We start from the raw sequence: 13770 nt of genomic DNA on the forward strand, positions 1-13770 counted from the left end.
TTTCCTCCTCTATTTCCTCACAGTGCTGCTGGAGGAGAGGGCTCGGGGCAGCAAGGGGTGTCCCTGCGCAGGGCCAGTGCTGACCCGGCTGGCTTACCCCTCTGCCGGAGGCAGAGCGCCCGGATACGTGCCAGGGTCAAGCCCAGGCGCCCGAGGACTTAAGCTGCAGTTTCTTATTGCTGGTTTCGTACTATCTGGAGCCCCGGATGCAGCCCAGCCCTTGGAGCAGTTAATAACACCTAGAAATCACGTCTTTAGTTGCATACGTGCCTCTAGTCGTGCATAAATGTTGCAGTTGGCCGAGGAAGGTTTGTTATGCTTTTAGCTTGGGTTCTGAAGAAAACAAAGCCGGTACGGGGAACACTGGCTGACCAAGCAGGGATGCTTGGTCCCCATCCCTGGCCTGAAAGGCCATTTCAGCCAAAACCCCTGAGCAGAGCTGGGGTCTTAATGGTAGTTAGACAGCTGATAGACTGCAATGCACAAATATAATTTTACTATTTATATGTCTTATATCTCTATCTGAGTGGCAGACAAAAATCATTTTTATTTTACCTGCCTGCCTTCCTTGCTCTGATCTGCCTCCATGCTCTTCCACTTGATTTCAGCTGCACTTTTGGTCCTACCATCTGCTGAATAAAGAGGTGCCTTTGTGCTGCGGTCCCCCCTCGTGCCTGGATTTGGCCAATTCGCGTGCAGTGCAGTTCCTGCCAGCCTCTCCTGCCTCCCCCTTCCCCGGGCTTTTATGTGAAGTGGTTCCTCACAACCTCAGCAATTCTGCTGTGCCAGCAGTCTTGCCCTTCAGTTTAGCAGGAGCTCAAATCCTGTGCTGTGGCCTTCCTGTCCCTAAATAAAACTAACAGAAGCCCCTCTACAACATGAGTTCAGTGAGCCGATAGCTGCTTGCAGGAGCACAGGACGTGAGCAACGCTGGGGAAGACAAGGACAGTGCTGGGTGGGAGCTCATCTTTCCTGCAAAGCTCTCTTAGCAGCAGCCCAGTGGAGCGTGGCCACCTGAGCAAGCCAGTGATGATGTGTTTAGAAAAGAATCTAGTATGAAGCTGAAAGGCAGCTTCTTACATTGAGTGAATTACATTTGTATTTAAAAAAAAAAAAAAAAGAACTTGTAAATTGCATATTTACACAATGGAGCACGCGAGCAAGTGAGCATTCATACAAAACCCAGATGTTCATTAGAAACATAAATTTTTCTTCCTTGCTGCCACCATGAAAAGTAAAACTGGGAAAAAAAGTCAGCTATGTTGAAGGGGTATAAAGGAATGAGTTAAGTCTACAAAATCCAGGAAATTTCCCGTTAAGACTAAAAATCTGAGGCACTGTTGTAGTCTTTTAATTTGGACCCAAGATATAAATTAAAGCCAGAGTATCAGGTCAGGTGCTCAAGTTCTCAGCCCTTAGCTGTGGAATTTCCAGGTTAAGTTACTTGAATTTTCCTCTTGCTGAATAAAGCTAAAATCCTGTGTGCCATATATTTGCTCATCATAAAATGTTCTCTTCTAGCCAGTAACAGCTTCTTTGTTGGCGAAGCCTGTCTGGTTTATGAGCTTCCCAGCCTTTGTACAGTGTACTGCGAGTTAAGAACTTCCACATGGCGCTTGCTCTGAGGCTTTTGTGAATAAGCAAAGCAAAGCGCTTGCTCTATGTCCAACAAATGCATCAAATATGGTTTGAATTCTCTGTTTTTAAATGCGAAGGATAATATTGATTTTGTTAAGGTAAATGTCTTTAATTGTACGCTACATAAACTCGACTCTTACTGAGACATAATGGGCTCTGGGCATTCCTCCAGCGCAGCAGTAAGAAAATGTATCGTTTAGTGTCTCCAGTAGAGAAACGCAGAATTAAGATTTAGATGAACAAAAATTAAATGGAGTACATCCCCAGTCTCTAAAAAGCATATACTGATGCAGAAGGACATTTACACAGACGGAAATTAATGCTATATTGAGGTCAAACCTCTGGAGTACCTGTTGATGTGGATTGTTTAGTGCTTTTTATTGGGATGGTGCTGCTGAGAATAGAAAATTAAATGAGGGAAAATAGACAATAAGAGAAAATGAAGATGTTCATAAAATTGTCACTGTATGAATGAATCTCTCTCATCTACAGAAACTGAATGGGATCTTGAGGCAAAGGGGTACTGGACGTCTCATTAAGCAAAGAAGTACTCCATACTGAAATCCTGATGCACATTCCATTTGTGAGTATTTAGGAGGGTGATGAGGACAAGACGGCAATCAAGAAGGTGACTCACCCACTTGCTATTAGTTTATCAAAGGCAATAAAGACATTTAAGAACAGAGCAAACACTCCTGCAGCAGATGATATCTTTTCATTTATTGCTAAGCTACCATAGTACAGGTAATATATAAAAATATTTTACAGATAGCAAAACATCATTACATTGGAGGTTAACAATGTTGTTGTAGGAATGTGAATGATATAAACCCCTTTTCAATTCTCCAAGTCAGGCTTCTGAACAAACAGTTTGATTTGAAAGACATCTGTTAGGATGATTTGAGTGACAATCGCTCACTTGTATGTATATTAACATATGATTTTACCTGAACATACAGGGCAGGGCTTCAGCAAGGAGGCTTGGCCTTTGGTGAAGGGGGAATCACTTCATAGTTACACACACGTGTACACACACACATACACACACACAAATATGTAAGTCCCAATTAGGCCACCGTTACTAAGACTGAACTGTACCTCGACTCTCTGTTCCCAGGTCTCACCACACTACTTGTGTAGTAAGGTACTGATCAGCATCAGTAAAACAATGGCAGTTTAATCCTGGAACAACTGATTATTCCAACAACACATCTGTGCATTTCTGGGCTATTACAAACACAGCAATCATTATTCATTTTTGTGACTCAGTTTTGCTATTTTATGAGAGTTATTGAAAATAAACCCAAAATACTAACTTTTCTCCAAATAACCACTCATTTGCAGCCTGTATGATTTCTTTACAGTACTAGCACCTTCGTTTGAAATTTATTGCAATGTGGGTCAGGTATTAATTTATTTTTTTTGTACCACAGGAACAATGAAAATGGCTAAACAAATCTTAAACAGCCCATAGTAGATTAGATACTGATTGGTAGTTAAATTGCTATCAGCTGTCACCTGCTGCAGTTACAAAGTAGCAGACATTAAAAAAGACAGATGTCAATCTTATGTCAAACATTCAAAAAGGTGGATTATTCATTCTGAACTGAGATGAATAAAGAATTATAATCTTACACATGTGATGGCAGATAGACACCTTACATTTACACGTAAGAAATCACTGCAATGTAAACAATGAGGAAAACAGTTGATTTCTAAAGAATTTGCAATTCACCTAGTCTAAACCCAAAACTGACGTCTTTTCCTATTGCACAGGAATACGTAATTTAAATAACAAACGCTCAGAATTGCAGATTAACTGCAACATCAGATGATTTTAAGTGGTGCAAAGTTTATGAAGATCTGAATCAATTTAAGATTTGAAATTAAGACAGTAATTTTCTTGAATCCCATCTGGCAGATAATTGCTCCCTATTAAGTAGCAATTTGGAAAGAAATGCAGGGGAAAAAAGTCAGATTTAAATATTTAGAAACATATTTCTGAAGTGTTTAAAGCTGTCTTTGAAGTCTTTGGAAAATTTATCAAATATATCTTTTTTTAGGACAATAACAATTCAACAACAATTGCATAGAAAATTAATACAGTCAGAAAATGAAAATTGATCCTTTATAAATACTATCCTTAATCCAAAAGGTGTCGCATATTTGGTCAGACAAAAAGCATAGACACTTTTTTGTAAAGATATGGATTACAAAATATACTTTCAAACACATGCTAGCTAATTTGAGAACTGTTTTAGATACGGTGTTAAGCAGCAGCATTTTATACAAGAGAGAATAACATAGTGCTGGTTTTGGAAATATTCTACATTCAGAAAATGCTGTATTCCTACAAGAAGAATGGAAGTGATACATATTTACATGGATACAAATAAAGCAAGTGCAAAAACCATGGCTCTTCTACATTCTTTCTACCAATAAAACCACATACATTAGACACTTTCATTCCATCGCTGTTATTCGGGTCTTACATTTTGCTCATTCTCATGGAGAAAAACAAAAACGGGACTTCATACTTCATTGCAAGAATCTTCACGAGCAATTACTCTCCTGGCAAACTGTACTTCCAGCACTCATAACTGACAAAAAAAAAATCTTCCTGATATCTGTCCACTCCCATTCCACTCTCAGACTGTTTACATATCATGAATGATGATTTTATTCTACGTATTCATATATTTGATGCAGAAGTTTATAGAAGCTCATCCTGTATTTGCAGCCAAAGCTTGGCCGGAAAAATGGAAGCGGAAAAAAAAAAATGCACACACACTCAAAAATGAAAGAGATGAACTTTGAGTTCCAACGAGCCCCATGTACGTCGCATGGTATAACTTTGATGGAAAATCCATTAGAGTTGTTCACCCTGTAGACAATATATTTGGAGGCCTTTGGTACAATGGCAGGAAGGCACTGTGGTGAAACATTCAGATAACTAAGGAAAGACAGAATTTCCTCATGTGCAAATATGGCTATCTTCCAGGTAAAGTGAGAACAAATTACTCACAAAATGGTATTAACTCTTCTAAGGTTAAGCTACTGCTTCTACAGAGAGAGAGCAAGTTGTATTAGGTAACAAAATATTAATACTGGAAAAACACTGCTCAGCAAGAACAGGAAATAATTTAGTACTGTATATTTCGAAGTTCTTCAGCCTAGCTATGTAATTTTAACATACTGGTTTTCTTTGTAAAGAGAGACAACAATGCATAACACTATGTCTGAGGATACTCCTTTTCTCCAAAAATAAATATAAAAAGTTGGTTAAACCTGTATTATTTAACTAACAGTCACATGTAAAAGCGGACAGCGTAGCACAGCTTGACCTCATGTAGCTGTAAATAAAACCACTAAAATGTAGTCTATATTATATACATCTTATGAACCCTCGATCCAGTAGCTGGCTTCATGTGCCTGCTTAGGTCTGGCTGACTGGAGCCAATTATAGGATCGCGACCCAGGTTTGTAATGGAAGTGTGTGTGTGTTCATATATAATCATATGTATATAATATAGCCATATAGCTATACATATGGTTATATTATATAAATATACATGTATATGCACCTACACAAACACACGTACATATTAATATCTATGCCTTAAAAATGAGGAAGAAATACACGTAATGCATGCATGAGTAACGCACTTGTAGCACACTTTAAAAAAAAAACAAACCTCTCCCTCTCTCTCTATAGCAAAGTGCCTGAAAGAACATGTGAGTGCAGTGGAAATCTTGTCATGCACACATCTTATGGGTGCATTCTGCAAAGCAGCTTCAACAGCACATTGCAGGGGCTCAGGGCTTTGCCTGCCTGGGTCCCTTCAAGGGCTGAAAAGCCTTTGCTATGTCCACATTTTTCTTGTCTGCTTTATACATTTATGCATTATAGTAAATAGGGGAGAAAGATGCTTAAAGGATCAGTGAGGGATAGTGGCAAAAAAATAAAAATCAGCCTGCACCATGAACACGCATACTGCAACGGCTCATTGCAGGGGAAGGTTGCTAGTGGATGTGGTGTGTCATTATCTGACTTCGAGATCAGCCATTCAGCTGTATACAGAGGACTATTGACGAGCAGTTGCTATGGACAGTCACCAAATAAGCAGCAATATTTTTAGACTACATCAGTGTGTCTACCAATTTGAAAAGAAGTTCATGTTCTTCTTTGATGTTCTATTTAAAATCCAGCAAGAGAAATGTTTCTGTCAGTTATTTGGAGATTTTTGGTTTTCTATCATTGTGCTTTTGGTTTGGTTTTTTTTTTAATTTCTCCTATACTTTACAGGTTGGATCATGGAAAATAGATGGTCAGTTTTGGTGCTTCCAAGCCTGAATTCTGTGAAACCAGGAGACACGTTTGGTCTGTTCTTTTACTCAGCTGCAGCAAAGAACTTCTCTGACAGGCAACTTTTGGCCTGAAGAATTTTTCAAAATTGTCCAAAATGTCTGACTGCATGAAAAATTAAAAATATATGTCAGAGTCTGGCAAACAGGCAGTTTTAAAACAATCCCAAATAGCTTATTTGAGGCATGTGAGCCAGTCAAAGTACTATACAAGTGCTGTTTAACGATTAATAATTCCCCTGCGCAGAAGTCATTTCGGCTAGTCCAAGCCTCAGCTTTGTTTCTGTAAAAGCCAGTAATAAAAAAGGCCATTTTCACCTCTGCAGGTAACAGGCTGAGGCTTGGCTATCTCAGGCAGTTGTACTGATGCAACGTGTGGAGCTCACAACATGAGCACCAGAATGAGGCATCCTCAGTCAGCCACTTCTTGGTGTTGCTGAAATGGGCCACAGGAGACTCATTTTGTGACAAAAGACCTGAATCTCACAAAGTGGACTAATACCTGCTACCACTCACCGTCTTACACGAGCACTGCTGGTGTGTGTTGGCAGTTTTTCAAGGGGAAAAAAAAAGCAAACTCCCCAGGCTGTGATATTAATGCCAGTTTGGGATTTGCAACTGGGAAGGGCTCTGCTCTGATTCTGGACCCAGGCTTGGTTGAATCCAGAGCTTAGAGCTGCTCCTGTGAAATTCAGATTTAAGATCCAAGATTATAGGTGCGGTGTTCTGGAAAGTGTAATGTTTCTATCTCGAACTCTGAAACAGAAGACTTTGCAGATTTTAAGTGCCAGATTTTAGTGGCAGAAAATATATTATTCTCAATAATCCTGAAAAGATTTCTGTTGAACTGAGCACATACTCTGCAGGGTTTGTGGAAGATCTTTCTTGCAATATTGAGGAACCAATCATGCAGCTAGTGTACTGTATTCATATAACCCAATTCCTGCTGTGAGCATGTGGACACACTGGTATTCAGCAAAGTTTACTATAAAACAACTGAGAACAGGAGAGATTCACTGTGTTTTCTAGAATAGAGCTCAGGCTCTGCACTCTTAAAAATATCAATGTTCCTCATTTACAAAACCAGAAAAGATTACTACATATTTCCTACAATATTATGGTTATCTTTTACTGTACATCGATTATCCACTCACGATGCCTTTTTATCACACTGTGGTAGCAACAATACACCAAAATGTTATACACTTGCTAGCTGTACAACTGCAAACAGCAGCGGTTATCTCTTACCGTGATAAGCCTGTGTCAGTACAGTATATTCTAACACATGAAGCAAAACATAATAAACATACTAACTCCAGTGGAAATGTAACCTTTCCAAAAATTGCTGGTAGCTTTGCAAAGCTAAAGAGACAGGGTGAATATAAGTAAGTGTATACTTTTTCTGGAACTAATAGTTTCTGTAAGATGCCATTATTTTCCTCTGCAGCTTGTGTGGTTAAATGTTACAGCTGCTAAATGAGATAAGGTACGAGCCAATAGCAGGTTCTATATGAAAAGAAACAGCAACAATTTATTAGAGAAAAAATATCTTAAATGTGTTCATACACTAACTAAATATTAATAAGGATCAATCATAAAATCTTTGGATTTACTGTGACTCCTATATATTAATCTCTGTTTTATCTGGGTTTATTTTACCTTGGGACAGGTGTTACAACTGCTGAATTGCTCTTTTCACTTGTTCTCTGTGAGCATCCTTCTCCTTCAAATTCCTATCCAGTCTGACAAGAAAAATGAAGAAAACTCCCGGATTCAGTTGACATCTACTGTTTGAAATACTGATCACAGTGCTCAGAGTCAGAAAAAAATATGGCTTTTGATCCCAGGTCAGATAAAGGCTGAGCAAGCTTGGGTTGCCTCAGTTTCCTACAACAATAAAATTCCTCAAAAGGGCTTTGAGATCTGGAGGACAAGTCATTGTTACAGAACCGCAAAATGTGTTACTCTTTTATGGAATATATTACTCTTTCTTCCCCTCTTTCCCACCCCACCCAAATAAGCACTAATATATAACCTCCCTTGCTTCGTGCGGTGTTCAGGAGAGACATCTCACTTCTCCCTTATTACTAAGATAGATCGATACATAGATATTTTGCAGCAGGCTTGAAGAGTTTCCTCAGACAGATGCTCTGTTATATGAGAACAATATGATCTTGGGACAAAAGGAAGGGTGTCCTTCTTGATGTTTACAGAGAGAGGTGGCGAGTTGCTTAGTCAAGGCTGTCAGCTTGATGCCAATACATTGTTCCTTGCATTGAATTGGTGCCTTGAGATGAACAGTTAAGGAAGTAGGAGGTTGCAGGGGCATTGGAAGGATCTAAGAGGTCAGTTACGGAAGGATTCGGTAAAAGTTGTCTCACAAATCTCTTCTTCTATGTCTGATTTCTGGCAGGGAGTCCAGAAAATTCCTTCCTGATAATTTCATTAACTGTGAAATAAAAGAGAAAGAAACGTTAGAGCGCTTTCAAAATCACGAGACATAGAAGCAATCCTTGGGTAGTTTGCTGTTAAGCTGAAAACGTCCCCTGTGTACTCATAATATAATTTTATTAAACCTTAAAACTTCTAGCCTAATTACCCAGACTACATATTTCTGAAAGGCAAGGGGGAAGGAGCGGAGAGAAGGGGTTTACACCGTGCTCAGCATGCTTCAAGTACCATAAAACCACAACTGATGAGTTGTAGCACGTGTCCAGTACACGTTACATCCTTTACGTACACAACACTTTCCCTCTTTCACAGACATTTCCTTTACCTGGGTTAAAAAAAAAAAAATCTATAAGTATCTGAGAATTTTAACTAGGCTGAAATAAGAATATTTTGAAGAGAAAGGCCACATTTGGAGGAAATATAATGGACAACGCTGAAAACATAGAGATTGCAATTCTGGTGAAAAAGTGTTGGCTTTTTTGTGTTTTGTTGTGTTGGGTTTTTTTTTAAATCTCACTGTAGACTCCATTTGCTCTACGTTTTTCTTAATTTGTTCGTAGACTGTAGCATAAGCAAACCTCCATGCACCACTATGATACTCTAGGAGGCCAGGACAGGCTCGTTAATAAAGCTCAAGAGAAGACACTGAAGAACTTTGTTTCCCGTTTTAAAAATCAGAACAATATTACATGTTATATACAACAGCTATTCTCCTCTGTCTACCTTTCAGACTTCTTTGCCTAAAGCACCCTTTGGCACCTCCTGCAACAACAACTCGCTCTCTGGGCTGCACTTTCATCAGGAGAGACCTAAACCATGAGTGTTTTGGTGCAAAACTCCAGAACTGCCTGTTTTGAGGCTCCCTTTCACATGCAGCTTCTTGGTGCTGTATTCACCAAGGGGGTTCACAGTTCAGAAACTGTTTATCTACCTTGACGAATTTGCCTTAAAATCAAAAGACCAAATTTTCTAAGGTTTTAGACCCCAGATGTAAATTATTTCTCCCTGTTGAGATTTCAGGGCTAAGACAAGGACTAATTCAAACCAGAGAAGACCCTCCTCACCCACAACTGATTAATCCTCAGGTATGCAGCTGTAAGACTCCCCTATATTTAGGCCCATTACTAATGAATGTTTATGAAAAAATTTAATTAACATAGTATTTCACCACTTCCCACAATTAAAAAAAAAAAGGTGCCCAATCTCTTACTGTCTCTGGGAAGCGGAACACATGTATTAATTTTTAATGTTATGACTCATAGTTTGAAAGCACCCTCTACTCTACATGCAATGGAATTTATCTCTGAGAAAGTAAAAAAAAAAAAAATAAAATCTATGTTTTACTCAAAGCTCCATGTTATTACGGTACGGATGTCTGATGTGGTGGGTTATACGTCTCAAGGATTAAGTATTTGCACAGAGCACAGCACAGGTGCTTGACAGCAGGAGGAGAGAGCCAGCCCTCCACAATTCCATTAATTAACATTAATGTGTTAATTAAACTCTCCTGAAGGGACCTCACAGTCTGTGCCACACAAGGCAGTTTCCATTCCTCTGTGCCCAAAAATCCCACAGTTAACAGCCCAGAGTTTAGCTCTAATTCCAGCCAGGAAGTGCCTGATTTCAACCAGATTGGTGCCTCTTGGAGAAGACGTTGGCAAAAAGCACGGCTGACAGCAAACTCCTGTTCTCTCCTCCTGCCCAACTTTCTACCTGCCACCGTCACCTGCTGGCTTCTTTCAATCAGCCTTTTGGGTGAATTCTTGCAAATAAAGGACATACGTGGGATATTTGGTGTGCTGCTGCTCTGCAGTGCAAGCAAGCAACCAGAGGGAGGTGAGGTTGGTCCGCTTTCGGGCAAAAAAACCTCCTGCAGCTCGGTTAGAAGGGCTTCCTGTTTGCTCTGCCCAGGAAACGAGAGGAGCAGGTCTTCAATGGAAATTTTTCACAGCCTCCGCTAAAAATAGCAGTGAGGTAAAAGAAGTGGGCACCCACTCTTACAGGGTCATTTCCTTTCTAAAAACAAGTGGGCTGAGACTGCGGGCCGATTTATTTGTCGACATGTTTGTCTGAGCAGCCAGCGTACCAAAAATACTGTGTAGGATTTTCCTTTCATTTAATACAGCCACCACTTGTGGAAATATCAGAGCCAACAGCCATCTTCGTCTAGGAAGGGTTAAATGTTAGGTGAAAAACGAGCAAGTAATTAAGTGGAGTTTACTAAACCTACTGCCTTTTGAGGGGTCAATTTTTGGTTCTGTTTCCCAGCTGGAGCTTTAGGCAAAGAGGAATCAGCTGCACAGCACCAGCAGAGCTGAGCCCAGAGCCTGGCCAGCGCGGGGACCTCTGCTCGCCAGCTGCGGGCAGGTGGGACGGGGCGGTGAAGGGCTTACTCAGCCTGCAAACTTCACTTTCCCTCCTGTGTGCTGCACTGGAGGTCAGCAGTGGGTTTTGTGGGCTGAGGTGATAGGGGGACTACGATCTGAAAAGAGCAAAAAAGTTGCAGGGGAACGGTCTGAAACATTAACCCCATAGACAGGCTGCAGGACCGTGCTGAGGTGCAGTTGGGCTCTCTCTGTGTGAGCTCGCACAGGTGGGAAATTGGATTTTTATTGTAAGCATCTGAATGGCTGGGGAGCTTCCTGCTATCAGTCAGCCTAAATGTTCTGTAGTCACCCTGAATTTCACCTAAATCCATGTGGTGAGGGGAGTGAGATGCAGTTTAAGCTGGGCAACATTAGTCTGGGAGCTCTAAGGGAAGGATGTGTAAGTCAATGATTGCCCCAGCACAAAAAGTACTAATCTACAACCAGAGCCCCTAAATCTAATGAATATATAAATGTAAAAGGAATGGATCCCAAGGCAAGGATCTCTCTCCCAGCTTGGAGTCACCTCCAGACTCAGTCTAGTGAAATCACACATCTTTGGTGATCTGCTCCAGATTTGGGAGCACATGGATCCAGATCCAGGTGTAATCTCAGTGATTTGAGTTTCAGTAGCAGGTTGAACAACATCAGCAAGCTGAGACATATCTAAACTTTAGAGGAAGATGAGATCATGCGCTCAACTTGCTATTCTGATCTTGAATCTATCTTTTTTGGGTAGCATGGTTAAAATATATCTCAAGTATCAGTTCTCATTATTTGCTCATTTCTAGCCAAGAGGAAATGGAGATTATGTGATTAATAAACAAAATATTGTTATTTTAAGGTGCCTGGCATGTGGCAACTCTAGAGCATGCTGCTATTGATCCATTTAATGAGAAAGAACTGATTAAATGGGGCCATGAGGACACATGCAAAGATCATGAAAGATTAAATCATAAAAAAAGGTATTGAAATGTCAGCTGACATCGGCCATCCCGACCGAGGAAATGCCTAGTTAGGCCTGAATCCCTTCAGCATATCCTATGTTAGGTACTGCTGTTGTACGAGTATTACAACAGCCCCCGTGCTTGGAGATCCCCAAGTTAGCTGAATGCGAGAGGCTGGCTGAAATCATGGGAGAGTGTCTGCGTTCTTCTCATCTCTTAGTGTTGATGGGTTAGTCAGTCTCTCAGGCTCCAGTACTCAAAGACATTTAAGACTCTAACTCACATCCTCTCAGATAGAAATCTGGAGTGTATTCACTTGCGGGATGATAGTGGGTTGTATTAAATACCGAGCTTCAACTAGTAGTCCAGAGACAGAAAACAGTCTCCAGTTTTAGCTGGCAGTGAGTCAGGCTCCTTGTAACTGATTATATGCATGCACATACGCTCACATGCATGCGTGTGCACACGTTCTCACACGCATCGGAATAACAACTTTACCAGCATTATTCCATGTGTATGTCTGGAATAACACTGACAAAGTCCATGTTGTCACAGCACTATACCCATGGCAGTGACCGGGGTCTTGTGCCCTTTGGGGATCCTGCAAGGGTGAGGGTCTCATCAGAGGAGGCAAAGCTCAGGTCCAGTGGGCTCCTCCCTGCACTGGGCACAGATCCTGCAATATTCCATGTTTGCTCCACTGATGTGGCCAAGAGGTGTTTTTACGTGCAAAGTAAACACAAGACACACAGCAAGGAACTAATGGCATAATAGGGACTGGGGAGAAAAGTTGAACCCTGAATTTTTAGCATGCCCTCAAAATGTGACCAGGCAAACCATGGTCCTAACGTGGTTCTAGCTGCTGTCTGAGAACGACAGGATGCTTTAGCCCAGCATGCACAACCCCATCTCTCCTTCCCTGCCCACCAGGCCCCAGCTACTTCAGGACAGCTCTGTGGTACACAAGTGGGGAAGAAAAAGAATGAAAAAAAAATAAATTAAATGAGATTTTAAACCCTTTAAGCCAAATAAAAAAGGGCATGACTTTTAATTGAAAAAATAAATAAATAAAGGTTAAGAGAAACACACAGCTGGAGAAAAGGCAGAAAAATACCAATTACCTTTCTTTTTGATTGCTTGGATCAAAGATCACAGTCATTCTTTTTCATATAATGTTTTGTATCCAGCTAAGGTGTGTATCTATCAGCTCTGAAAAAGATTTGCAAAACCATTTTTGAGAAAAAAAAGGTAACCTTTGACCTGTGTTGCAAGGCCAAATGTTAGTTTTCAGCTACTCTTCCATTTTGTGGTTTAATTTATTAAAAGAACATTTCAACATATACAATACATAAGGCAGAACTTAACCGCTGACCTTTCTGTTTGCTCAGATCCAGCACTAGATTTTACTTTTTTCCACTCTTTTCTCAACTGATATTATCTAAAAATACGTAGGCAAAAGATTACACTTTTAAATTGATCACAAAACATGCCAAATGCTGATAATGTGATCTGAGACTTCAGAGGCACAGGAGGTCCATGAGTCTTGTAAGTCAGGTCAAAGACTAGTCACTGCCTTTTGCAAAATTCAGTTATATTATCATCTCAGTGGCCCAGATAAAACATGATACATTTATGCCAGATCAAAAGTCAGTCCCTTTTAAATAAGAGATCTAACCACAGTGGCCATGTAAATTAGACTTTGCCTTAATTGTAAAGAACAGGAATGATACGAGCAAAGAAATTATTTGTTACAGTCTTTGCTTCAAACACAAATGAGGTGAAATTTTTTTCTCATAAAATGGCAATATTTAAAATTCTGTTTCCTTTTTTTTTTCTGTCTGATCTTTTTTGATTTCTTTTGAATTCATCATGAAAGCATTTGGCACTTCTCTAAAATCGTGAAAATTTAAAAAAAATGCAATATTAAGGAGGAAAAAGTGCTTCTTAAAACTAAGTTAGTTTTAAGCACAAGATTCAGAAGTGTCTTTGCTGCTGGATTGCAG

The 13770-nt window shown here is 40.1% G+C and overlaps 1 protein-coding gene across 1 annotated transcript in view; it reads right to left on the reverse strand.

The window, feature by feature from the left end:
- Positions 1-12932: 12932 nt before the first annotated feature.
- NFATC2 (nuclear factor of activated T cells 2) overlaps positions 12933-13770 on the reverse strand; it is an 80339-nt gene continuing 79501 nt past the window's right edge. The window contains exon 10 of the mRNA XM_086623158.1: positions 12933-12976. Coding sequence (XP_086479284.1) covers positions 12933-12976 — 44 coding nt within the window. The remainder of the gene's footprint in view (positions 12977-13770) is intronic.

Source organism: Tauraco erythrolophus, chromosome 18, assembly GCF_009769465.1.
Source record: "Tauraco erythrolophus isolate bTauEry1 chromosome 18, bTauEry1.pri, whole genome shotgun sequence".
NCBI lineage: Eukaryota > Metazoa > Chordata > Aves > Musophagiformes > Musophagidae > Tauraco > Tauraco erythrolophus.